This window comes from Podarcis filfolensis (genome assembly GCF_964270895.1).
Source record: "Podarcis filfolensis genome assembly, chromosome: 1".
In the NCBI taxonomy this organism is placed as follows: Eukaryota; Metazoa; Chordata; class Lepidosauria; order Squamata; family Lacertidae; genus Podarcis; species Podarcis filfolensis.
In genome coordinates this window covers 28,260,792-28,286,579 of record NC_139604.1, presented here as the reverse complement: position 1 = coordinate 28,286,579, position 25,788 = coordinate 28,260,792, and the positions used below count along the sequence as shown (strand labels likewise).

Sequence of the window (25,788 nt, the reverse complement as noted above, 5' to 3'; positions counted from 1 at the left end):
GCATGCCCCAAACCAAGAAAAACAAACTCACTTAAATATATTCAAATATTGATTGCTCTCTCCAATTTACAGAAAGCTTAAACTCACTTCTCATTTGCTGTTTTTAAAATGAAACTTTCAATCTAGAATAGTCTCACTTACCCCTGGTCTAGGAATAGGCTTTTGAGGCTTTTTAGACCCCAACTTTTTCATTGCATTGTAGTACTTTTTCTGTTCTTCTGTCATAAAGATATCTTGACCTCCAAAGTAAGGGCATAACATGAAAAATGGTTATAATCACATTCTCATAGATGGCCTATACACTTACTTGCATTTATTCCATATTCATAATCAAAAGAAAAACAAATATTGGGCTTAATTGGTTTTTACAATGAGGTTCTTCCAAATTTTCCAGCGATGCCGGTAAAAGGTGATACCCTTTAAACAGTTGTGCCCATTTACTGATTGTAGAATAAGAATTTTAATTTAGGCTCAATTCAGTAAGAATGGAAAATTTTATGTAGAACAGAGGTAGGGAAATTGTGGCTTTCCATATGTATCCCAGGTAGCACAGCTAATGGTTGGGGTGATGGGATTTGTAGTCCAGCAACATCTGAAGGAGCACAGATTACCCACCCCCAATATAAACCTTAACTGCCCCTGCATTCTGAGAGGAGGTGTGGGCAACCACTAGACCACTCCGCAGGAACTTCTTTCCAATGACCAAACATTGTAGCTCTTCAATGTTTTGCAAGGTAAGGTTCTCTCCCAAACGGCCATGAATATGTATAGGTCTCTCCACTTTTCCCTTTAAAAGTCAGAGCAACTATTTCTTTTAATCGGTTCACATGATTTAGCCAGAGTTTATGATGTGAGCTTTAAAGGTAACGCAGGTAAAATACTTATCTTCTTTTTTTGCTGATTGAAGTTATCAATGATGACGCCAATGAATAGATTCAGGGTGAAGAATGACCCAAAGATTATGAAGATAACAAAGTAAAGGTACATATAAAGGTTGTCTTCATACTTAGGCTGCTGTAGTACCTACAAAGTAAGCAAAACGATTGTGAAACCTCAACATAGTTTATTTTTTAAAAAAGCTTGCAAGTTGGCATCAAGACAACTCTGGACCCCTCCAGATGTGTGAATGTGTGTGTTTTGGCAGGCGTATAACTGAACATGTCAATGATGTACTAATAGAGCATTAGTGACGAATTTATACGGGGCACCAACACACCTTATTAGTTCTGCGATGCTTCCCCAATGTTCCTGCACTATTGCCATCTGGAGGGGCACTCTTGCACTCTAGCACAACAAAAGCAATACAATGCTGCCAGATGCCCCCACCGTTTGTGGTATGAAACAGGTGCAGGATTGTGTACAGCCACCACCATAAGTACAAATGATCCTAAAGGCACAATGCAAAAGCACTTCCGGCGGGCCCCATAGCAATGCTATATCTTCACTTTAATTGTCAGCATGCCTGGAATTCTTTATGTTACGATGATGGTGGTATTTCTTGTACCCCGTCCATCTTAAATAATAATAATGTTAATAAACTTCTTGTACCCTGCCCATCTGCCTGGGTTACCCCAGCCACTCTGGGCAGCTTCCAGCAAAGTATAAAGGAACATAAACCAATTAGGGTGCTATTGAATTTGAACATAATTCATGTTCACATTAATGTTATCCTCAAGCGCATTTCATCAGCAGAATTCTAGAGCCTTTGTGGGGCAAAGAATGCAAAGTACTTACATTTCTTGAATCAATCGCTGCATACATAATGTCCATCCATCCTTTAAATGTAGCCTGCATCAAGAAAATATTTTAAACATAAAACTCTGAACTCACAGCCGTGCTCAATGTCTTGTACCAGAGTTACCAAAAGGAAATGCTTAACATATACATATGCTATAACTATGGACTAAAGTAAAGGGGAGCTGCTCAAGCTTTCAGTGGGCTTGATCCTGCCATGCAGTGGAATCCTATACTGGTCAAAAATAAGTTCCGTTAAGTTCAAAGAGACTTGCTGACAAGCAAGCATGCCTCCAATGGGCGTAAGCCCCATTGACTCTATGAAACTCATTCTGAGTGGACATGCATAGGATTGTGATGTAAGTTTGTTAAGCTTCCTTCCTCATGAAATGAAATTGGTCCCAACTAAATCAAATTGGCATGATGGGCATGAATTGGCTTAAGTCCCACTGATTTCAAGGAGGCCTAATTTAGTCCTGCTCCAGCTGATACAGTTAAGAAAATTAAGAAGCAAACAAAGGTTTCAGTATTTCAGTTCATTATACAAAGCACAGGTACAAAAGATGATACCTTTGGCAATATGGAATTAAGGTACTTTAATGTATCCTAAGATTTAACAGGCTCATAAATAACTTAACCCCCCCCCCCCGCGCATTTCTACTACAACGATACTTATTATCATAGGAGCAAACTCCTAGAGGCTGAGGTCCTTTCATCCCTCCATAAAATATTTGAGGGGGCTGCCCCCCCCCAAGGTGATGGGCATTGCCATTGAAATTGTGTGGGTGCATTGCGTCTTGTGATCAGTGATGCAGGGTGGGGCTTAACTGCCCCACTTCAAATATTTTATTCAAGTTGACACCCCTGCTTATTATGCATGTTAATTAACAGAGGAGGAGAACGTTTTGTTGTGCAAGCAGAAATCCTTGCAGGGATAGAACGATTTCCTTAGCACCATGCTGGATTCCACTCACAGTGTTCAATGGGACTGACTCCCCTGTAGGTGGGATAATTATTCTCACCTACATGCCCACTGCCCGTTCTAATGCAGAAGAGTCCATGCTACCAAAGAAGGAAATCCAGATGCCCCATTTATTTATTTATTGTAGGTTGGTGAGCAATTATAACACTCTAAAGAACTATACTTAAAGGACTGGTGTTTTTTAAAGAAATGTCAGCTTCTTGTTATATACTATCCAACCATATTCACTGATTTCACAAAACGTCAAGTACAATTTTTATTCTCAACCAGTGCCACTAGCGTTTATACTTATAGTCATTGTTCAGATGATCCCAGCTACAAAGCACTAATCTAAATAAATGACTAGGAGAATTATGCATGTCAACTCTCTCTATGAAAGATGTTTCCTAAGATTCTTTAGCAGCATACTTGAGCATCACCTTGTAGCTTGACCAAGAAATAAAACCCTAGGTAGGGCTATGCAGAATAAGAGGTGGGACCAGTGGCATAGCGTGCGGAGGGCAAAGGGGTGGTTGCCCCGGATGCTAAATGGTTAGGGACACAAAATTTCAACGCCAGGTGCTGCCTCAGTATAGCTGCTCACTTCTGTTGCTGGGCTCCATTGAAAACGGCTTCCCCATGCAAACCAGGAAGTGACCTCTCCAGACAACAGGACAACTCTTTTCTTATCTCGGCAGCTGCGATCTTCTGGGTGACGCAGATGGCGATTGGCACTTGAAAGCTCATGCATACTCCATCTGTTTCCTCCCCTCCCTTCATGGCTCTGTGCACTGGCAACCCACGCTATGCCACTGGGAGGGTCTACAATTCTATATTAAGTTGTGAGAACTGAATGGGACTGACTTCTGAACAGACATCATATCATATCATAAATATATCACTTTCCTCCAAGGAGCTGAAGATGGTGTATGCGTCTTTTCCACTTTTATGCTCACTGTGAGGTAGGTTAGTTTGAGAGTTGGCAAATAGCTAATGAGCGCCCAGAAGGTGAAACTGGATCTCCCAAGACCTAGTCTCACAGCCTCAAAGTAACATTTTAGGCTACCTTCATTTTATATTCTGGCAGTCTACAGTGATTCCATGACCCTCTTACCACCGAATTCCTAGCAAATTCCTATGAGCCTGATCAGACTGTGACAAAATAGTTGAACCAACTTTTTATTGTACACTAAGTAAACAAGAAGTAGTCTGTAAAGAGTGTTCACTTACTACTTGCAGTAAAGAAAGATACCCAAATCCCACATTATCAAAGTTAACTTTCACGTTTTTCCATCTGGCGGATTCATTTCTTTGTATGAGCTCCTCACACTGACTCTTATTGAAAACTTCTTCGATTGTGAACATGTCACCAGTTGTGGTATTAATGCAGTGGTAGAACTTGCCAGCAAACAAGTTTACTCCCATGATGCTGAAAATTAGCCAGAATATAAGACAAACGAGAAGCACGTTCATGATGGATGGAATCGCTCCTAGAAGGGCATTCACAACCACCTAATACACAAATACAGGAGGGGAAAAAAGAGTATAAGAATACTTACAGCAATAACATAATCACTCTGTTGCATCAATGCATAATTTTTCTGTTTTATTTTATTTTTTAGAGTGAATTATTAAATTGCTAATCACAATTTTGATTGCAACAGAGTCCCTATTTTAAAGAAAACTTTCACATATGCAACAACATCAAAGATGAGAAAACTAAAATACTTAAATAAAAGTAAAAACTAAAAAAACCTGATAATAGTAACATGAAGATTGTTGATCTCTGTAAAAAAAGAGATATATGTTAAAATACTAATACAGAAAATCAAAATATAAACTGAAATGACTGTATAATTTCTTTAAAACTAAAAACACAAAATGTCAATAATGTTATCAAAGAGAATTAGTCAAGATTAGTATATATATATATCTTGTACAGTTAACCATGCATTATTATTACAAAGATTAATTTCTTTGCAGAAGAAAGCCAGACAGTTTTGCAATATGTGCTTATTTAAATAATCACATAGTTTATTTCAAGCTCCAGTCTTTATTGAGAAAATGAATCTATTTTCAGTTTAAACATTTTGTTTAAAAATGAATAAATGAAAAATTTGTATGTCCTTATAGCTAGGTGTTTAATGAAAGTATCAAAAACATTTAAACACACTGGACTCCTTGACTAAATCAAGAAACACCTTACTTTATTGACTGCAATACATCTGTAAGTTTATCTAATAAAACATGACTGGGAAGAATGCTATCAAGAAACCTAAGATGTTAACGAGCCTAAGATCCCTTTAGTGGAGTTCCACTCGTGGAAAGGTCACTCCCTCTGCAGTCCCCTAGATATCTGCTCCGGGGGTCCAAGGGGGTGGACTGGAGGAATCTGTGATTGTTCACTCTCCACCTTATGTTAGTGGGAGCCCCTGTTGGCTCAAAGGACCTTCTAGAAACAGAATGGCACCTATAGATCCAACCCAAGTTTTCTTTCCTCCCCAAAACTGCTATACTGTTTTGGGGGGGGGGATGGGGACGGTGGAGAGGTTATTAATATTTAAATGTGGAATACACTTCCTTTTCAGCATTAATTAGCATGGCTGTACTCCAACAGGTAGGCACAGAACAACCACAACTTTATTTGAGGAACCCTCTCCAAAAACCCAAATCCTACTGATCGGGTCTTTGGCAGAGAAAGAGAGAGAGGGTTCCTGACCACTATCATTTTTCTAATTGATGGGATTTAACTTTTTCCCCAAGAGGGCTCTTCATGCACAGTCCACAATCCATAGATCGATGGATTGAGCAGCAGAACTACACAAGCAGGACCTATTTGTGGCTTCATATCCAGGGAGGGATACGCATGCAGAAAAAGCCTGTAACTGGATCAGGGAGATATGCGCTTTGTTTACAATTAGTGAGTTTTTAAATGCATGTTCCCAGCATCAGTCACCTTCAGAGGAGTGAGCACTAGAGGCCTGGTTTGCAAGTCTCGTTAAACCATCGTTAAAATAAAACCAGAGTTTGCTGCAAATGTGCAGTGTTCTGGTGCGGTGCTGGGAAACAAGCTTGCCAAAAACAATCCTTGGTTACCACTTGTGGTTTCTTTAGAGAGAAACAAACCACTGTGAGCCCAGGTTTGATTGCAACCCTGCCTAGGCTTCGTTTCCCGGCAGCACGGCAGCAGTAGAGGAGAAACGCTTGTGATTTTAGCAGCGTGCGTTAGCTCATTACACATAAGCCACGGTTCATTTCAACAATGGTTTGACCACAATGTGATGCGCAAACTGTGTTGCGGTTTTTGCAAAGCCTTGCTCACTGTAAAAATACCAAGGAACAACCAGAGCAGGCCCTCAGAACCCAGTCCAAACACAAGTTATGAACTTCGGGAGGGTGTCCTTGGAGCTCACACAGCTGCTTAGAAAGCTCCTTTCCCAACTTAGAAAGTTGTGCATGGCAGTGCTTTGAAATGATTTTGCTTCAAGCCTGGCTAACTACGCTGCAGCAAGGTTTCCTTTCTCTCAAAAGCGTTCAGGGTTAGATCACGCCCCCTTCTCCCAACACCACTTCCCATACAGCTGCATGCTGTGGTTATTTTGGAAACAGCATTCTAGGCTCTTTTTGCTGTACACCAGCGCTTAAGTTGTGCAGCTGGCAGCGGCCATAGGGAATGAAGGATGAGTGCTCTCGAAGGTGACAGCCTCCTTGCTCCTCTCCTAAACCTTGAGCAGCGCTGTGGGGAACTCATGTGACTATGGGGCCATCTTGCCTAGCTGATGGTTAAATAGAACATGATATACTAATAGCAAGCTCATTCCCCAAGTGCCTATCCTTACATAGGCAAAACAGCACCATCCACACACAAGATGTGGTTTTTTTGGGGGGGGGGGACCCAAGATTAGCAGAAGTAAGAAATTATTTAGGGAAAAACTATAAAAGGAGGGGGCCCCTGACAGTGTATTGAAGACTGAGCATGCTCAGTGGGCACAGAATGTTGGGAGGAAATGGAAAACTTCTCGGTAGTGGTGGCCGCCCTGTGGAACGCCCTCCCACCAGATGTCAAAGAGAAAAACAAGTACCAAACTTTTAGAAGACATCTGAAGGCAGCCCTGTTTAAGGAAGTTTTTAATGTTTAATAGCTTATTGTATTTTAGTGTTCAGTTGGAAGCCACCCAGAGTGGCTGGGGAAACCCAGCCAGATGGGCAGGGTATAAATAAATAATAATTATTATTATTAACTGTGGTGAGTGGAATAGAGTATCCTGGAAGAGGGAATGGCTGGCTGAAAGCCTGAGCAGGAACATTTCACACTACAGTATTCTGCTGCAGGTTCTCCTTTCAGGATAAAGCTTTGTCCTATAAGGTGGAACCCCAACATGTAAATTGGAAGGTTACAGTACAGGTAGTTTGCATGGCAGTAAAAATCAGGGGGGAGGGAGGAGTTGGCATGGCAATTGAATTATCGCATTATGGTGGAACATAATGCTTGGCATTTAGAGGGCTTTTGGTCAGGGGATATTTTGGAGCTGAACGTTTGTTTATTCTCTTTTCTTTCTCACAAGGAGACAGTTTGATATAAATAAAGTCACAGAACTGGTTAAATCTCAAGTATATGAATTTTTCTTCAGCCTTAACAAAATTCACTTGAAATGCTCATCATTTCAGAACAAATGTGTTGGCAGGGTTGGGGAAGTTCTGGCCCTGCAGTGCTGCTGGACTCCAACTCCCATCAGGTCCAACCAGCATGGTCAAAAGTCAAGGATGATGGGAGCTAGAGTCCATCAACATTTAGAGAGCCATAAGTTAGCCATTCCTGGTGTATTTCAGTCTTGGTTTCACCTTTCTTACATAGCACTCTACTGTGGAGTTTGAATAACCCTTCCATGACTAGAACGCCACCTTTGACTCCAACCCATTGATCTTAGCCTTTGTTATTGTTTCCCTCTTGTCATTATTTCTGGCCTTATAGAATGAAACAATCTAGGGGTGAAAGCTGTGTGAAACAATCAAGCTGTGAAAAGTAATTAATTATTGCAGAAGGATTGAAGGAGGAATTAGCTGTCCACCTCACCCATAAAAATAAATTGGCTATGCAAAGATAATTCAATAATTAGACCTGGAGAAACGGAAAACATGTTTCTGATTCTGTCAATTGTAAAAAGAGTTATTACTGTATCAATGTAAGAGGCACTTTTAAGCATATCTTCTGAATTGTACAGAATAAAGTTCGAGATACCAATTTGCTTTTCATGTTGCTGCCTCGGAAACTGGACTGGAAATTTGAAATATGATATCACTTTAAAGCAATCAGCCAGAAATGTGCAGAAGACATGCAAAACTAAAACTGCAAGGTGGATTAATTTTTAAAAACTCCTTTTCCGCTTTACTGCTCTAAGAAAAATACATCAAGCACGGCGTAACATGCTCTCTTTCAGTGAGTTTACACATAAACACATGCTTTACATATTTTGAACTACTGCAAGATCATTACATTACAGGGAGCTTTAAAAATGGTAAATATAAAGCAATGGGTATATTCAAATCTCACTTTGCATGTAGTTATAAGCATTGATCTACGTGCACTGAGATTAGAATATAGCTTCCAATCTGTGACAGATTTAATTCACATAAAAGCGATTATTTACTTTGCCTTCCAGCACCTCTGTGGAGTTAGGATGGTTTAAATTTACTTTTGAATATATTTAAACAGTTCTCACAATAACACAACAGCCTTGCATTTTTTAAACGTTTACTTTGATAAATAATTCCCCTGTCCCTGTTGTGCATGTTAAAATAGTTGTTATACTTCACAGACTTACGCTGTCCTTAGGTCTTGGATTTTTCTTCCGCATAGGAATAATTTTATCAATTTTCGAACAGAGAAATCATATGAAGTTAATTTAAAGCTCCACATTTAAATATCATAATACAAATATGTGAAAACCCAAACTTGATAGGTAAGAACAACAGGTCAGAATTTTAGGTTCTGATTTCATGGGGATTATTTTTTTTTGCAAGCTGCTTTAAAATTTGGTGTGGTCCATTCCACCAGTCAATTACACAAAACCAATTTTTAAATAACACATTTTTTAAAAAAGACGGTTGATGCTTGACCTCAGTTTCATTTAAATTTGAACAGTATTTTTTATCGCCAACTAGACTACAAAGTGGTTAACTAAAGGTCTTGTTTATGATGCCTTCTTCCCCTCACAAGACTGGCCCTTAATTCTGTAACAGTTTTCATCTCTCTAAATTATCCTCAAATCGAGATGCAGTGCTTGTCATCTTTCACTCCAAAGTAGCCTCTAACCCCATTTGGCTCTTTGGCTGCTTCAGTCAGAGGTCATGAATTCCCACTTCAGCACCAAACTCTGAACACGGCTTGTCAGAAAAACCTGGTATTATTTGAGTCATGCTGAGAATGGAAGTCCCAGAAGACCAATAGCAGATACTATTGGAGAAGCTTTGGAGTCCCTGTGGAAGATTAGCAATGCCAAACATATAAAGATATTATAACAAATTTTGTGAAGCATGCTATTGGGCCCAGGGTGCTTTGAGACAGCTGTTTATTGTGGGATCAGTACAGTCATACCTTGGATCCCGAACGCCTTGCAAGTCGAACGTTTTGGCTCCCAAATGCCCCAAACTCAGAAGTGAGTGTTCCAGTTTGCCAATGTTCTTTGGAAGCCAAACGTCCGACGCGACTTCTGTGGCTTCTGATTGGCTGGAGGAATGCAGCCAATCGGAAGCCGCACCTTGGTTTCTGAACATTTTGGAAGTCAAACGGACTTCCGGAACGGATTCTGTTCGACTTCCGAGGTAGCCCTCTACTGATCACGAATGCAGGTTTCTTCAACATAGCATCAAAATATCTGCTCATATGTCTCCCCCCATTTAATCCAGATTTACACTTTCTGCAGAACATCCAGTAGACTAAGAAGAAAACCTGGTGCCCATGACTCATTTGCAATGTCAGAATGACTTGCTTGTAATCTTCTGTCTCTATATGGAAGCACTGCATTGGCACTAGTTCAGTGCTGCAGTTATCATGGAAGAAAGCAAGGAGGCATTAATGATTTTCATTCATCATTTCTCTGCCACCAACCCAATCCTGCCTTTGCCATGTCCCCACAAAATGAAGTTGCTGAAATGAAAACTGTCTCAAAAGAGTGCAGTTCAGTGACTCCTTTGAGAGCTGGTCAGGTTTTATGTCTGGGATTTTTTTTTTTCCTGTTCACGAATCATTCATTAACAGACACACTGATTTCTGTGAATGTATAGAGCTCTTTCTAAATTTGGGCCAAGTGCTTTGGACAGATAATGTTTACTGTTCAAGTTGTTTGTGCCCTTAATCCATTTAATCTGTTTATAATTGACTTTGAAGTGTCAGCCACATGTTGCTTATTTTGTTCTTTGGCTTAATGACAGACACCCTTTAAGTGGGAGAAAATGCACAGGAAATTGTGAAAAACTGACACTGTTGTGTACACGACTCCTTGGTTCCTTTTAAATATCATTAAAGAGAAAAGTTGCAACGGAGATTGTGAATGGAAAAATGAAACCTAGTACAATCATATTCCTTATTCATATGAACCAGATGTGTTTTGAAATTTATTTATTTTCAGGTCGCCATATTCTTGGTACTCGTATTACATGAACATTTAGCAGCATTGCTATTCTTGTAGATTACTTAGGAATGAGTACAAAGGACAACAGTTCCCCAAACATTTGTGCCAACAAAAACATATTTGCAAGAATGTTCATGAATAGTAAATAAAAAGAAGTATGAACATGGATAAACCAAACAATCAGTTAAAAAACTGAATGAATGTTCGTGAACACTACAGCAATTGACCAGCTCTTACCCTATTCCACTGCTGACTTCTCAATTCATGAATTTCTTGTTTAAAAGGATTTGTTGAAATTAAGGGGTGGTTAGATGCACCTGAAATTCATGTATCGAGTCAGTTTCAATTTACAATATTTCTTCTTAGAAATTTTGAAGAAAATATATGCAACCTGATGGATACAATTTGAGGAACTGAGCTCCAGTATTCAAAATTTTGTTTCATGGTACTGATGTGGCTTTTATGTCTCATGACTAATTAGACAGCATGCTATGTTATTGGCTGCCCATCTCACTAGAAAGGTTTTCTTTTATCATTATTCAAAAGCTGTTTCCTCTTATGTTTCCATGAAGTGGCAAAAAAAAAGCATTCTCTAAAAATAACAGGTTTGAACAACATGCAGTTTTGATCAGGTTGTATAGGGAGTGTAAATGAATGTTTTTAACGGACGTCTTTGGAGTTTCGCTGGTGACTTCAACACAGGCACAAATTCACCCAGTAACTTTAAGGAACGGAAGAAAACAGGGGTATAGTGCGGTAAGGAACTTTTCCAAGATAAATGTTAAGCAGTGGTCCTGACTTACCCCAGAAAGAAAACATGTAACACTGCATGATTGTGTAGATAATGCTGGGGGATTGCTGGAATTACTTTAAGTGTTTTGGAAATTATTAGCTATTGTGAAAAAGAAAGAAAAATAATCCATTGAGTTGTCTGGTTAAATTAGTCACGTAAGCAAGTTTAGTCCAATCAGTGAGACCATAAAAAAATTAAATCTTACTGAGTTGTCTACATGGTATGATTACTAGTTGTCCTTGTATGCCACTAGGTTTAAGTAGTTCATTGTCAAAAACTGAGAGAGGGAAAGAGAGAGGGACAGAGACCTATATGGAGACCTGATAGTAATCAAATTTGACCTACTGAATGAAATTCTAAACTGAAGCCATTAATTTCAGTGGGAATAAATTAATTCTCCGTTAATTTAACTAGCAAGAGAGCTTACAGATCTGAATTTATGAAAGCAGCACACCCTTTCAACAAGCTGTGTAAACTAGATAATGAAGTAAAAAATATTTAATTTATCAGAAACAAAATGACACCGCATCAACTCACCTTTCAAATCACTATTAGCAAATCTGACAAACTCCTCAAATCGGCTAGAAAGTAAAGTAATATAAATGCACACAGCTTATGCATGGTACTGAATAAAGGGTTAAGGTTTGCTAATGAAGCTTTCTGCTTATCTATTACCGATAAATGTGCAATAGAATGAAAGGGCAGCATTTCTGCATGGTTATGTCATTCCTCACAAAGGCATGCACAGAACATTCCTTACATTTAGGCATGCGTTTTATGTCTGGCAGACTTTTCTCTCATTTCATCTTACCCTCATCCCTTCAAATCTTGACAAGGCCCGTAAAGGTCTCAGAGCTCTCAGTGTCCTAAGGGATTTGATGGCTCCAAGTTCTGAGTAACCCAGTGCATTTGCTGTTAAGCTAACCAATGATACCTGTTAAAAAAAATTAAGAAAAAGAAAAATTGCCACTTTGCATCATATTATGCTATAAGGCTTTGTAGATTCAGGACTGTGGAGTTTGAAGGAATCACAGGACTATAAAGAATCAAAAGCACATCATCCAGTACATCCTGTGCCAACTTTGGACCTTTAATTCATACATTAGCTCACCATATGAAAGCTGGGCAAATGGGTTGCAGTGGTCAAAATGGGTTTCTCAATTGACTCTGGAAATGTGTAACAGGGCCTAGTACAGCTAAGAACGAATATTTCAATACAACAAGGGGTAAAAACACATACTTTGGCTATTTTGGGAGGACCACTGAGGTGCAAGGTTGTGTCCCATACAGCAACATGATTTCATTGTTAAAGCCTGGAATATCTTTCTCTGCAGTAAAATATGTAAGACTGGAGAGAATTACCGTATTTTTCGCCCTATAGGACACACTTTTCCCCCTCCAAAAATGAAGGGGAAATGTGTGTGCGTCCTATGGGGCGAATGCAGGCTTTCGCTGAAGCCTGGAGAGTGAGAGGTGTCGGTGCGCACCGACCCCTCTCGCTCTCCAGGCTTCAGGAAGCTATCCGCAAGCCTGCAGCGCCCGGGGGGAGTTCCCCCCAGGCGTGCAAGGCTTGCGGGCGGCAGCCTGCAGCGCGAAGCATGGGGCGTCCTCTGGAGGACGCCCCATGCTTCGCGCAGGTGTTCGCAAGCCTACGGCGCCCGGGGGAACTCCCCCCGGGCGCGCAAGGCTTGCGGGCGACAGCCTGCAGCGCGGAACACGGGGTGCCCTCCGGAGGATGCCCCGTGCTTCGCGCAGGTGTCCGCAAGCCTTGCGCGCCCGGCGGGAGTTGCCGCCGGGCTCGCAAGGCTTGCGGCAGCCTGTTCTGGGGGCTGGGGTCGGGGGAAGCTTGGGCTTCCCCCGCCCCAGCCCCGCGGCTGGGGGGGAAATAATTTTTTTTAATTCATCCCCCCCCCAAAAAATGAGGTGCGTCCTATGGGCCAGTGCGCCCTATAGGGCGAAAAATACGGTATCCCTTTTTTAAAAAGGCTTGGTTTGACTTTTCACAACGTGTGAAATTCTTAAGTGAATTTATAATTTATTCTTAAGTGAAGAGAGTATATATATTCTTAAGTGAATATATAATTTAAATGTTGTTCTCTTTGAGATTTAATTTGCATTCTCTCATGATGCAAGTTTTAAATGGTTTTTTTAAAAAAATAAATGCAAAAGGGCATTCCAGATGTTATGATCTGTAATCGTAATAGCTGATGGCACTTGTCAGTACCAAGTGTTGCTGTAGAATAGGGATAACCAATGTATTGCCCCCCCCCCAATATTTAGGACCACTATTTTCATCAGGCCCAGCCAGAATGGCCAATGGTCAAGGGTGATGTAAGTTGTAGCCTATATCTGGAGAGTACCACGTTGGCTACCACCGATATGAAATCCACGATAGTGGAACTCTGTGAAGTTTGCTAATACGATGATAATACGATGCTAATACATTATGCATTCTAAAGTTTTAAAGTAATACACTACATGCTAATGGCCTATTCCAAGGCAATATTAGAGTGATTGTTCTTCCACCATGCAGAAAATGGGTGATGTGCTTATCTTTTATGGTTATTATTATTATTATTTGCAAAGGATCTAATATTAATTGTGAACTCATTTTCAGAGTGGACCCCTATGCAAAATGGCACAATCCACACACAGGAGATAGGTATCAGTAGGCCGGAGGGGTGGGGGGAATCCCAAAATTAGGAAAAGCACAAAAATATTTTTGGGGGTGGGGAGGGAAGGCCAGTGAGTCCTGAGCGTGCTCAGAGCATGCACAGTGTTGATAGGGGAAGGGAAGAGGAAATTGAAGTGGTATGGATAAGTTTTGAAAAAGTCAATGCTAACTGGCTGGCACCCTAAAAAACATGAGCACTTCACACCTGTGTATATATATACACACACATATATAAATATATATAAAGAAAACACTCAGGGTACATACATCAACAATCAGGAAATCTAGCCAACACCAGGCATTAGTGAAGTATGTTTGATATCCATATGCTACCCACTTCAGAAGCATCTCGAGAATGAAGATGTAGGTGAAGACCTTGTCAGCGTATTCTAGAATGATCTTTATAGTCTTCCTCTGTTCAATGTATATGTCTTCAAAGGCCTGCAAATTGTTCCCAAATGTTTAGTGTTATTGTTTATTATGGTAGAAAGACTAGAAGATTGGCTTGCTTTTCACTTTGTTCCTAGTTTTGATTTTAAAAACCTTTTTGCAACCCTTTTAGAGACCCTCTTCTAGCTCTGGTATAAATGATAACACCATACACCCCTGCCATTCTTACTATTTCTATAACACAAATGATTTCCTCATATAAAGAAGCAGCACGGTACAATTTTTTGGCCATATAGGAATTCTCATAATACTTAATAGTCCATCTGCAAGACATCTCTGAAGTTGTTCCCCCTCCCTACTTTATAAAAACACAAACTGTAGACAGCAGAGACTAATATCATACACCAGCGAATGGGTAAGCTGCAGCAAGTCTAAATAATGCAACTTATTTCCTATTTGCCCTGTACTTCCATTAGGTAACGTATTTTCTCTCTGTGTCTTGTCTTAATCAAAAGTGAATTTGTCACTTGTATTAGATATTTCATGGGTGCTAGAGACAACTAGCAACAAGTGAAATTATCATTCGGTTTCGGTGATGTAGTGCACCTGCTATGCAAAAAAAAAAAAAAAAAGTTTTAAAAAGTAACATTTATTTTTAACGTCTCTTCTGTTTTCACTTACCAGCGCACCACTGCTAAGAAGAATCATAAAGACAATGAAGGTTTCAAACCAGTTGTGCTCAACAATTCGGAAACAGGTTTTTCTAAGATTCCACCATTGTTTTCCTCTCCCGTCTTCTACACTAACATCACAGCACTTGAACCTTCTCACACAACCTGAAGCAATAAATTACATTTTTTAGGAGACAGAAGGAAAACCCTCCCAATATTAATTACTTTCACATATCCCACCATGACATCTGAATTACAGTGGTACCTTGCTTTGAGAAAAGCTTAGTTAATGAACATCTTGGATTAAGGATGCTGCAAACCCGGAAGTAGGTGTTTTGGTTTGTGAACTTTGCCTTGGAAGCAGAACATGTTCCGCTTCGTGTTGAGTGCAAATTGAGTCCCCCACTGCTTTGGGAAAGCACGCCTTGGTTTAAGAATGCTTTGGTTTAAGAACGGACTTCTGGAACAGATTAAGTTCGTAAACCAAGATACCATTGTATTAAGCTGTGGTCTTTCTGCAAGAATATTAATTTCCTGTAGAACAGGGGTGGCTAACCCCCCCCCATATGGGGGCAGGGTCTAGCCTCATAGGCAGTTTTTTTTTGGGGGGGGGGTAGGATTCCATGATTGTGGTGGCATCAGCAAATGTTAACCCTCTCCTCAGACGATCTACGTACATCCAGTGACATAGTGTGGGTTGCCAGCACCTGGGACCATGTGGGAGGAGTGGGGTGGGAAGGAGAGAAATGGACAGAGTACACATGCACATTCAACTGTGTCTGTATCACCTAGGAGATTGCAGCTGCAGAAATAAGAAAAGAAGAGCTGTTCCATTGTCTGTAGAGGCCACTTCCTGGTTTGCATGGAGAAGCCATTTTCAGCAGAGCCAGCAACTGACGTGCGCAGTTGTATTGAGGCAGCACTGTGTTGAAATTTTGCACACCTAACAATTTTGCGCCATTGCATGCATCAGCTGAATTTGTGTGGGTGCTTATATAAATGTCTGCCTGTCTGCGACTATGTCCTGTGGTCACACCACGGGAATATGTGCCCCCTACCCCCTGCCTAGGATGGTTGGCCAAGAGAGAATGTGGCCCTGAACCAAAAAAGCATTAGCCACCCCACAGATGGCTCACATTCCATCACAGCTCATCTCTTCTAGCAAGAAAGCTAACCAGAAGCCACACAAACATATTCAGATTCTGAATATTGACCTTCTGTAAAGCAAGCTTCAGGTTCAGCTGCTTCCTCGGGTTCTACTTCCGGTTGTTCTTCGGCAGGAAGTCCAATATCAACAGTGCTTCCTTCGGATGAGCTAGAAGAATTTAGCTTCTGTTAAAGAAAAAAATAAAGGTGGAGAAAAACAATAACATTGATATAAGAGTACACTCAGGTCTGCAAAACTCCTTGCGTGACTGCTCACAGTTCATTAGTGCTTATTAGTGTTTAGTATCTGAAGAAGTGTGCATGCACACGAAAGCTCATACCAATAACAAACTTAGTTGGTCTCTAAAGTGCTACTGGAAAGAATTTTTTTATTTTGTTTCGACTACGGCAAACCAACTTGGCTACCTACCGGTATCTAGTGTTTCTGGTAACTTTTATCAGATGTTTTATATATTGTCATTTGTGTGAAAGTTGTCCTTGGATCAGGAATTGAATGGTAGGCTTTTAAATTGCACAAACAACACAACTTGCAATAGGACTGAAACCATGTGATTCAATTTACAGCAGCAATGTCAATGAAGTAGATGACAAAAAGTCATTATGGATGCTCTTTGTTACATTTGAAGGCCTTTAAGGAGGTTTTTCTTTTTTTAAGCAACCAAGCGGGATATAAATTATATGAAATAATAATAAAAATCCTCTAATTTGACACTGGCTAAATCCTAAAAAGCAATACAGAAATAGATTGTTGTTATTATTACTAGATCAAGTAGATTAGCAGTATTTAAAGGTTCACCTCTTTGCTTTCTTCCAAATCTGATTCACTGCTGAACTCCTCTGTATTTAAATTTTCAAAATCGGATTCTCCAAGAGCTATTGGCACAGTCACAGTCAGGCTTGGGTTATTTATGAATGACATGTAATCACTTTCATCAATGATGTATTTTTCCACACTGCTCCCTGTCCCTATGCCGCTTGTGGTTCCATTCACATCCCTAAGATAATCCAGATCTTTACCAATTTCAATAGTATGGTTAGAAATGCAGCTGTTCTTATTTAGCTCCTCAAGGGGCTTGATTTCGTCCAAAGCTTTTTGCTTTTTAACGAAGGACCTTTGGATGAATTCTCGGATTTTTCTTTTCATGTAGTCTACTCCTCTATCTATTCTTGCCACAGCAATCTGGAGATTGTTCATTTCGTTGTCATCATCTGTGGCAGCAAGGTTGTCTGCACTAAATGAGCTCAGCAGCAATGCCAAAAATAGATTCAGTACCTAAACAAAAGGGAGGGGAGGGAGAGAAAAAGATCCTAATTTTTGCTCAGTTTATGTATTGCCCTGGAATAACATGTTTGAGATGAAGGCCTGCAGCCCGGTACATAAACCTAGCATTGTAGATTCAGAAGGGATTCATGCATATTGTAGGCGACTATGAAGGAGATTAAGGGCTGACATCTCTCCCAGCAAAACTGCCTACTAGCAAGTCCATTCACTGCTCTCCTCCTCTCCTGACTGCACAGCTTGACATGATACTGTTTGCCAATTCCTACTCAAGGTCATTGCAAGGTTTTATATTGGCCCAAAAGTGTATAAAGCGAAGGAAGAGTGGATGCTAGAAAAACAATTTTTGGGGGGTAAGCTGGTAACTATGATTTCGATTGCCAATCGTTTCTAGTGTTAAAATGAATATGAAACTTTGATCACTTTGTTCACTGATTATCTGAAAAGCCTCCCCTGTAAATGGGTGTGTTTTAAGAGCTTTGATGAAACAGTCCAGGCTATTTGCTAGACTCAGTATAGATCTAGAATATTTTTTTTTTAAGTTACATACCACTAAATTTCCAATCACCATAACCATCATGAATACTGTAAGGCACATGGCTTGACCTGCAACTTCCATACAGTCCCACATGGTTTCTATCCATTCTCCGCAAAGGACTCGGAACACGATCAAGAAAGAGTGGAAAAAGTCGTTCATGTGCCAGCGCGGAAGCTCACAGTCCTTTGCAATCTTGCACACACATTCCTTGTAGCTTTTGCCGAACAGCTGCATGCCCACCACGGCAAAAATGAAGACAATGATGGCCAGGACCAAGGTCAGATTTCCCAAAGCTCCCACAGAGTTGCCGATAATTTTGATTAGCATATTTAGCGTCGGCCAGGATTTTGCCAATTTGAAAACCCGGAGCTGGAAAACAAAAAAGGTAAATTGACAAATGGTGTCTGTAAGGGTGAATACAAACTTGTGAAAAAGTTTGTGGCCCACTCCGGAAAAAGTTAAGTGCCACTAAGTTCCACTGAAATAGATGGGGCTTTAGTAATGCCATGATTCAAACATTATGTAGATTTAAGTCTTGTTTAACTAATTTATTTCAAATGAATTCTCCTTAGAATTGCACTGAAAGCCTGCAAACTTGTGCGCACTTCCTTAGGCCAAACAATATGTGATGTTAGTCACATGTTTAAATAAGGGTGGTTAACCTAACCAATTCATTTTGAAGCTCTGATTCAGAACATTCTCCTGGTATAGATCAGGACCCTAAATCAGTTTTCAGTTAAAAAATTGTCTCTTACTTAGCTTCTACATGCCCCCTCATAGGTAGTGTTTGCTGTAAACATTAATTTTTGGGAATAAAAAGCAGCCCAGAGGAGCCCATTTTCAACAGAAACCTGCCATGGGTCCCCAAGTCCACACCCAGGGGAGGTTTCAGATAGGGACCCCATGGCAAATTTCTCTCCAGAATCGAAGTGTCCAGATTAAACACCCTTGTTTAAATATCTGACTTGAATCTTGGCCCTACAGCTCGCTGAAACTGATGGAACTTGTTGAGTAAATGCATGCTATATCATTGGTTTCAATGGGATTTAGTATTCACTAACTTTCATTGGACTGTGTCTTGTATAATGTAAGTTTTCCATTTAAGATAGCTCTACAGCATTTTTTATTTTTAGATTCTCAGAATTCCTAAAATCATAGAAAAGGAAATAAGATGATTCAGCAATAACATCAGCTAGACATATCGGTTGAAACAATTTACCAATCTGAAAGACCGAAGAACTGACAGTCCTTCCACGTCTGCCAGGCCAAGCTCAACTAAACTAAGGGTGACAATAAAGCCATCAAAAATGTTCCAGCCTTCTTGGAAGTAATAATAGGGATCCATGGCTACTAGTTTCAGAAACATTTCTCCTGTGAAAATTCCAGTGAAAACCTAAATGGGAAATACAAATACATGAATTTGCAAAAGCTTAAAATTACAGCAGACATACAGAAGATGGCCATGGCTACATGAAGCATGCCTACAAATGCTTTTGGAGGTCTTTGTTCATTCGTCTTTTAGTACTGGATTCTTTCATTGATTTTTCTAAAAGCAGCATGTGGGCATACACAACAGCACATTGGCAACTACACATGGCAAATGGCCCTGTAGGGAAAACGTTCCCATGTCTGTCACCTGTACTTTGAGCCACTGTTCAAACCTAACAATGTTGGAACAATAATCTATGATGGTTGCCCTGAAAATGACTGAGCTGTCTTTGTCTCTTTCCAACTCTCATCTTCCTTTCTGGGCATTAGATTCCCTGTTTCTGGAGAACATACAGCCAGCCTTTCAACCATGAGTGTTCCTCAGACAGGTCTTCAATCTCTGGGGCCTGTGCAAAGTTTGAATCTGAGCCAAACTGTCCGATTTTGCTTCTCTCCAAAGCTAGATTGTTAACCTTTCACTGTTTACTTTGTTCCCTGGATACATTTGCAATATGGCATCCAGAGTTGGGCAGATCTGTCAATTTCACTTTCTCATTTTTCCAATATTAATTTCAATTTGCACATATATATATATATATTCTCACACAAAAAATCGTCAGCATTTCCAATGTATTTCTCCTCTAACACAGCTGCATTTTGTACATGGTTTTTCACTAATAATACATGTCATTTATGCACCCTTTCCACAACACACACATTTTTGTACATGTTATTTCACTGGAGAGCTGCATCTCAAAATTCAGAGAAGTGTGGTTTTCAAAGGATGGATGAGTTTCAGTCTGTATATTGTTTCAGGAAGTGCAAATTAAGTAGGTTCACATTAATGTGAGAACCAGACTTAATTTACCCCCCCCCCCATCCTTGAGGGAACTGTGGCTTTGTCAATCATTGGCAAATGTGCCAATGCCACAAGTGCAATATTGTGCTAGTGTGGCAGAAGACGCTGTGCATATTTCCCCATAAGAATAGCTAAAACAGAAAAACAAGCAGGGCATTACAGTAGTCAACATCAATGGATTACAGGCATCACATTATTAAACATCTAGGACTGAGTCCAGCTAAGTCATATTCCAGGTAGACTCACTGAAATCAATGCTAACTTTCAGTGGTTCCACTCTGAGTATGACTTAAGTTAGCTATGACGCCTAATCTTGAAGACAATTTTAAATTCAGAAGCAGCATTCTAGACAGATCTTTCTGTTCATATATTCTGGTCAGAGGCGCCATCTTGGGAGTGTGATTAGGCGTAGCCATTGTTGCTTCTTTTGAAAGTATTGCTATGTAATTATATTTCCGCCATACACTCCTTTGATCTAGATAATTCAGAATCCCACTACACTGAAAATGAACAATGAAGAAAACTGCTTTATATTAAAGGGTTTATGAAGACAAAGTTATATGAGTTCGAAATGAGACCTCCTGTATGTTGTATTGGCATACACAGCTATCCAAGCATTCTCCACCACTAGTTTCTTTATTAAAGGGGTAGGGGTGGGGAATGCAATTTTTCACTTAGCCTTTATAAACAAACAAAGGTTAAATATCTTGTGCAATATCCAATGGATGACTCACCAGGTTCCCAACAGAAAGCACATTACTGAATTCATCTGTCATTGGGTAATGTTCCATTGCCATGAAAAGGGTATTTAAAACAATGCAAATTGTAATAGCAAGATCAACAAACGGATCCATCACCACGATGTTAACAAAATGCTTTACTTTCAGCCAACATGGACAGCAGTCCCAGATCAAGAAAATGTTTGCAAACTTGTACCAGCACGGCGGGCACTTCTGCCGTGACTCTTCAAGTTCTGTTAAAAAGAAAAAGAAGACCACACTGTTTCATGCTGACTCTTCCTAATTCAGGAAATGCCACTTCAAACATGGCTAAGACAAAACCAAAAAGAGAGAGAGAGATGGTTCTATTGCTTCTCCTTCCTCTGGTCCACCTGAGTCCAGAGATAAAGAAATAAGAAGAAAAGATGAAAGGCTGAGTCATGCACGTTCTCAAAAATGGTGTCTGGGAACTTAGAAAGTCTACAAAAAAGAGGGTAGCCTAGTCAATCACTCACAACACACCCACACCTATATCCAGGGTTATTTTTCCAGCCAGAAGTCAGGTGGGAGCCACTGTCATTATAAAATAATCAGAGAGGCATTCATGGTGAGTTCCAGCACCTCTTTTTCTTTTTCTAGGAAAATAGCAGTGCATATATCACTGCTCCATGTCCTCAGTGAATAAACCTCTCTTAAAACATGGAGACATGGACACAGAGAAGCACCACATTTCAAAAAGGGCATTGTTGAGCTGCAAAACGTATAGAAAAGAATAACCAAAACAAACAGTGGCTCTCTTATATGGAAAGTTAAAATGGCCTGACATTACAATAAGCCAGAATACAGCTTATAGTGTCCACAGAAAAATTACTTGCTGCTCAGGGGGAGCTCATGCCTGCTGTGCTCTTCCCTGTATGTTTGTTTTTTAATTTCAGGGCAGGATGACAGCTAAACCAAGGTTTGGCCTAGTGTTTCATCTGAATCCAGGATCACGATTTAAGTTCTCTCCCACTTAAGACTACAAACTTAGCTACAGATTGTAGGAGAGACCTGGACCATGATCCTGAGGTCAAACAACAAGCTAAGCCAAAAATTGGCTTACCTGCTGGGCCACAGTGACCGAAAAAGTCTGGGGAGAAGCAAAGTGACTGCAATCTCCTGGATTGCTATCACATTCATGCTAAGCCATGGTTTGGCTTAGTGTGTCTTCTGAACATAGCCAATGTTTGGTGCTTTTTTGTTTACAGAAATGGCAGATAAGGGAGACACAGTAAATTATGCAGGGGGTCAAGAACGTGGATGGAGAAGCCCCACCCTTCCCACATAATATTAGAAGCCAAAGTCATCATAATGCGAACTAGCAGGTGCTTCAAGACAGACGAAGTATTTCTTCAACACAGTTCACCGCCACAAAACTCAGCAATGGCCTCCAGGTCAGAAGGCTTCAAAATGAGAGCAGACAAATTTGTGAAGGATAAGTCTGTCAATCGCTGATAGTCACGATGGCAAAATGGTTTCTACAGGTTCTAAAATATGATGCCATTGAATGTCAATTGTTGTGGAACAACAGCAGAGAGATGGCTATTGATCTCATGCCTTGGTTTTGAGCTTCCCCTAGACATCTGGTCGGCCACCATGGGAAATGGAATGCTGGACTAGGTAAACCTTTCACCTAAGCCAGCAGGACTATTATGTCCACATGGAATTCCTCAGGTACTGTGCGGGATCACAGGTGCTTAGAATTCTTAAAAGGTCAATACTAGGAACTTGACTTGCGCTCACAATGCCGAATCCGGCCATTGTCAGGAGGGCATAAGGTACACTTCCTTGCAATAGATTTGCTTTTTTAAAGCAGTGATAACTCCACCTGTTTAAAAAAGGTGACAATTCCAATTCCATGTGCACAACCCTTTGCCTTTACAAAAACCCTCCTCTGAGACGCCTTTGCTGTTGCTTAACTTTCTGACTTCTAGTTTCACCAGAAATTGGGACTTCCTTCTTTCCCCTTCCCACTGTTTTATAACCTGTTCTTCCAGCATACATTTCCAAACTGTATTCTCACATTTCTGCTGCTGGGCCGTCGAGATTTTGAGGAAGCCTAGTGTAACCTACCACAATCTTGTGCATTAACCCTGGCATTCCACAGAGCGGTAATCATTACAGAGTAGTTTGGGGCAACACGTTTAGTACATTTGAAGGAACCTCCCTCTCTCTCTCTCTCTCTCTTTCTCTGTATATACCTTCCATGGTGTTTGTGATTATGCTAGCTATACTCATTGCTCTCTCTCTTAGAGTAGGGTCTTCCAAAAAATCCATAGAAACGTGAAAAGAACTTGATCTTCTTTTTTTCATTTCCGTCTCTGTGGTTGTGGCCTGCAAAAGAGAGAGTGAAATATAAGATCATCCTGAAAGCAGTGGTTGAGCATGGCAGCTTATATGAAGAATGTCTAAGTCTGAAGGCATACATGCGTCATGCTTTTGAGTTACGCTTAATTATTCATGCCAAATCTTAGTTATTTGTTGTATTATTAACCTGGTATTTTTTTGTTTTTTTAAAAAATCTCTTAAAAGTATTTGTAAGAAACATGCTGTCCTCATCTCAGTTACTTCATTGTTATACTTCTCAGATGACTCTCAGGGAACATCCCATGGGTTCTCGTTGCGTTTTAAACTGCCTTGCTTATGTTCAATAGCATTGCAAAGTCCCACTTACCCATACGTTTCAACCTATGCATTGATTTCAATGGGATTTGCTTCCAAGTAAAGATGAGCAGGAATTCAGCCTTGGAGAGCATGCTAGACTTTGCCAAATGGGGAAATACCGCCCCCCAACATACTAGGCGCAAGATCTATGTAAAACAACTTTTTACTCTTCTCTTTTAAAGAGAACAGTTGGTGGGAGAAGAAATGAATTGGAATTAATCAGTCAACAGCTGTAACCCTAAGATTGTTTACTTGTGAGCGTTTCCGACACATAGGATTACAGCATAAATCCCAGGTTATAAATAAAAATTAGAATGAGAGAAAGAAAAAGGAAAAAAAGGCATGTCACTTGCTTATCTTCCGCATTTAAAATGGATAGCAAGCTTTTCATTCAAACCAAATCAAAATAAAAGTTAAAATAAAAATAAAAATCCAGCATTGTCATGCTTCTCCAAATCAGCACAGAAAAGTCCTATAATTTTTTATTGAGATAGCTAGAAAAATATAGTGTGTGTATATGTGACAGCAGATATGTGCACATATATTTGTAATTTGAAAAGTGTGTGCATCAATGTGGTAATTAAATATCATATTTACTTTGTCAGCCAAAAATGGAGCATCAGGTTGAAAGATGCATGAAAATGCTAAATATAAAAAGTGAAATTTTGGAGTGATTTTACCAATGTTTGGGGAACCAGAACTTCTAGCCACGTTGTTTGTATGTTGTAATGATGTTCACGAGACAGAATGTAATCAAATTTATGTACAACCAAGGCAGTGTCAGAATCCATATGGTACCAAAAGTTATAACTTCCTCTTAGTTGTGGAGTAAGATGATTTTTTTTATTGGACCTGGCCAGATACAATTAATTCATAGCCAGATAAATGTAGGATCCAGCAAGGTTTTCTGAATATAAAACACACAAAGCAATATATTTTGCACATTCTCCAGACAATTTTTTCTCTCTCTCTCCACTGCTCGTTTTGCAAAAATTATGCTTTAAATTGATTTTGTTAGTATATATAAAAAGGTATTACAAGATGCAGGAGCATTCACAGCTTGACCAACCAAGGATCATTCCCAAGGGATTCCATTCTGTAGACACACTGGCTGGTGCATTAAGAAAAGGCCACCATGCCTGAACTATTTAAAACTTCCTTACATTGTCATCAGTAGCTGGTTTATCTATTATCACCTCTGGCAGAAGCTGTCCAACAGGCGATGTAGGAACAGATGGTCCACCAACCAAGGAAACCACCCCATTGCAATCCACAGTGCTGTGCATCTTCCCATTCACTGGAAACACTGCCAGCATCCTGGATGACCTACTGGCCTGACTAATGTTACTGTTGCGCCGTTCACCATGTCTGCGCGGCACAAAAAGGGAATCTCTTCTGCTATCATTATCTTCAAATGTGCTGTGTTCATCATCAGCAAAGTCATTCTCTGATCCTATATCCTTTGCTCTACCTCTGAAGCTGAAAAGGCTCGTTCTGCTGTTGCGCCTTGGGGAAAACAGGGAGCCACGCATGCTCAGCAAAGACTGCAGAGAAACACAGGAGAACACGGCAGTTAGCTATAGAGCATCTACAGATGTCCCAAAAAGGATAAGCAAAATGCAGATCCTCACCTCCCTTTACCCGCTGATTCTCAAACACCATGTCGAGTTCCATATTATTATCATTATTATACATTAAATTGGTAGACCCAGTGCTTTTTTTCTGGGGGGACACAGGGGTATGCACACCCCTAAACATTTTGTGAATCTAACGGGAGAAGAAATTAAAAATTAGTTTAAAAATTAGTTTCTTCTCTAGCACAGTGAATCGTCAGTTCCGTTGCTACCCCCACCCCAATGGTGGCCTCATTTCCTGTCACAGGGTTTCCTGAGTCTCAGACGGAAGCGAGCGTTTAATGTGTGAAGTAGGAGTTGGAATCTAGCATAGTGATTGGTCAATTTTGTTGTTACCACCTCCGATGGCGATGGACACCAAGAGCAAGCAGAGGAATCGGGAAGATGTTAGTGCACACAACCTCACGCCAATGTGGAAGTTACTGTGAGCTGTCAGCTGTGTAATATGAGGTAATGCATGTTCTTTGTACTTTGAGGATGATACCCAGCTCTACCTCTCTTTCAAATCAGAACCAGTGAAGGCGGTGAAGGTCCTGTGTGAGTGTCTGGAGGCGGTTGGAGGATGGATGGTCGCTAACAGATTGAGGTTGAATCCTGACAAGACAGA

General features: G+C 40.3%; 1 protein-coding gene across 4 annotated transcripts in view; it reads right to left on the bottom strand.

Moving 5' to 3' along the window:
- LOC310744875 (sodium channel protein type 1 subunit alpha) overlaps positions 1-25,788 on the bottom strand; it is a 106,557-nt gene that overhangs the window by 6,000 nt on the left and 74,769 nt on the right. For 2 of the 4 annotated variants that reach the window (XM_083576763.1, XM_083576764.1), the window contains exons 12-25: positions 24,711-25,091; positions 23,085-23,217; positions 20,860-21,098; positions 19,058-19,231; positions 17,851-18,207; positions 16,818-17,294; positions 16,069-16,186; positions 14,865-15,019; positions 14,061-14,234; positions 11,931-12,053; positions 3,926-4,207; positions 1,735-1,788; positions 886-1,023; positions 142-246 (exon numbers count right to left, since the gene is read on the bottom strand). In XM_083576763.1, the coding sequence (XP_083432889.1) occupies positions 142-246; positions 886-1,023; positions 1,735-1,788; positions 3,926-4,207; positions 11,931-12,053; positions 14,061-14,234; positions 14,865-15,019; positions 16,069-16,186; positions 16,818-17,294; positions 17,851-18,207; positions 19,058-19,231; positions 20,860-21,098; positions 23,085-23,217; positions 24,711-25,091 (2,910 nt within the window). The remainder of the gene's footprint in view (positions 1-141; positions 247-885; positions 1,024-1,734; positions 1,789-3,925; positions 4,208-11,930; positions 12,054-14,060; positions 14,235-14,864; positions 15,020-16,068; positions 16,187-16,817; positions 17,295-17,850; positions 18,208-19,057; positions 19,232-20,859; positions 21,099-23,084; positions 23,218-24,710; positions 25,092-25,788) is intronic. The other 2 variants (XM_083576765.1, XM_083576766.1) reach the window with 1 other exon arrangement.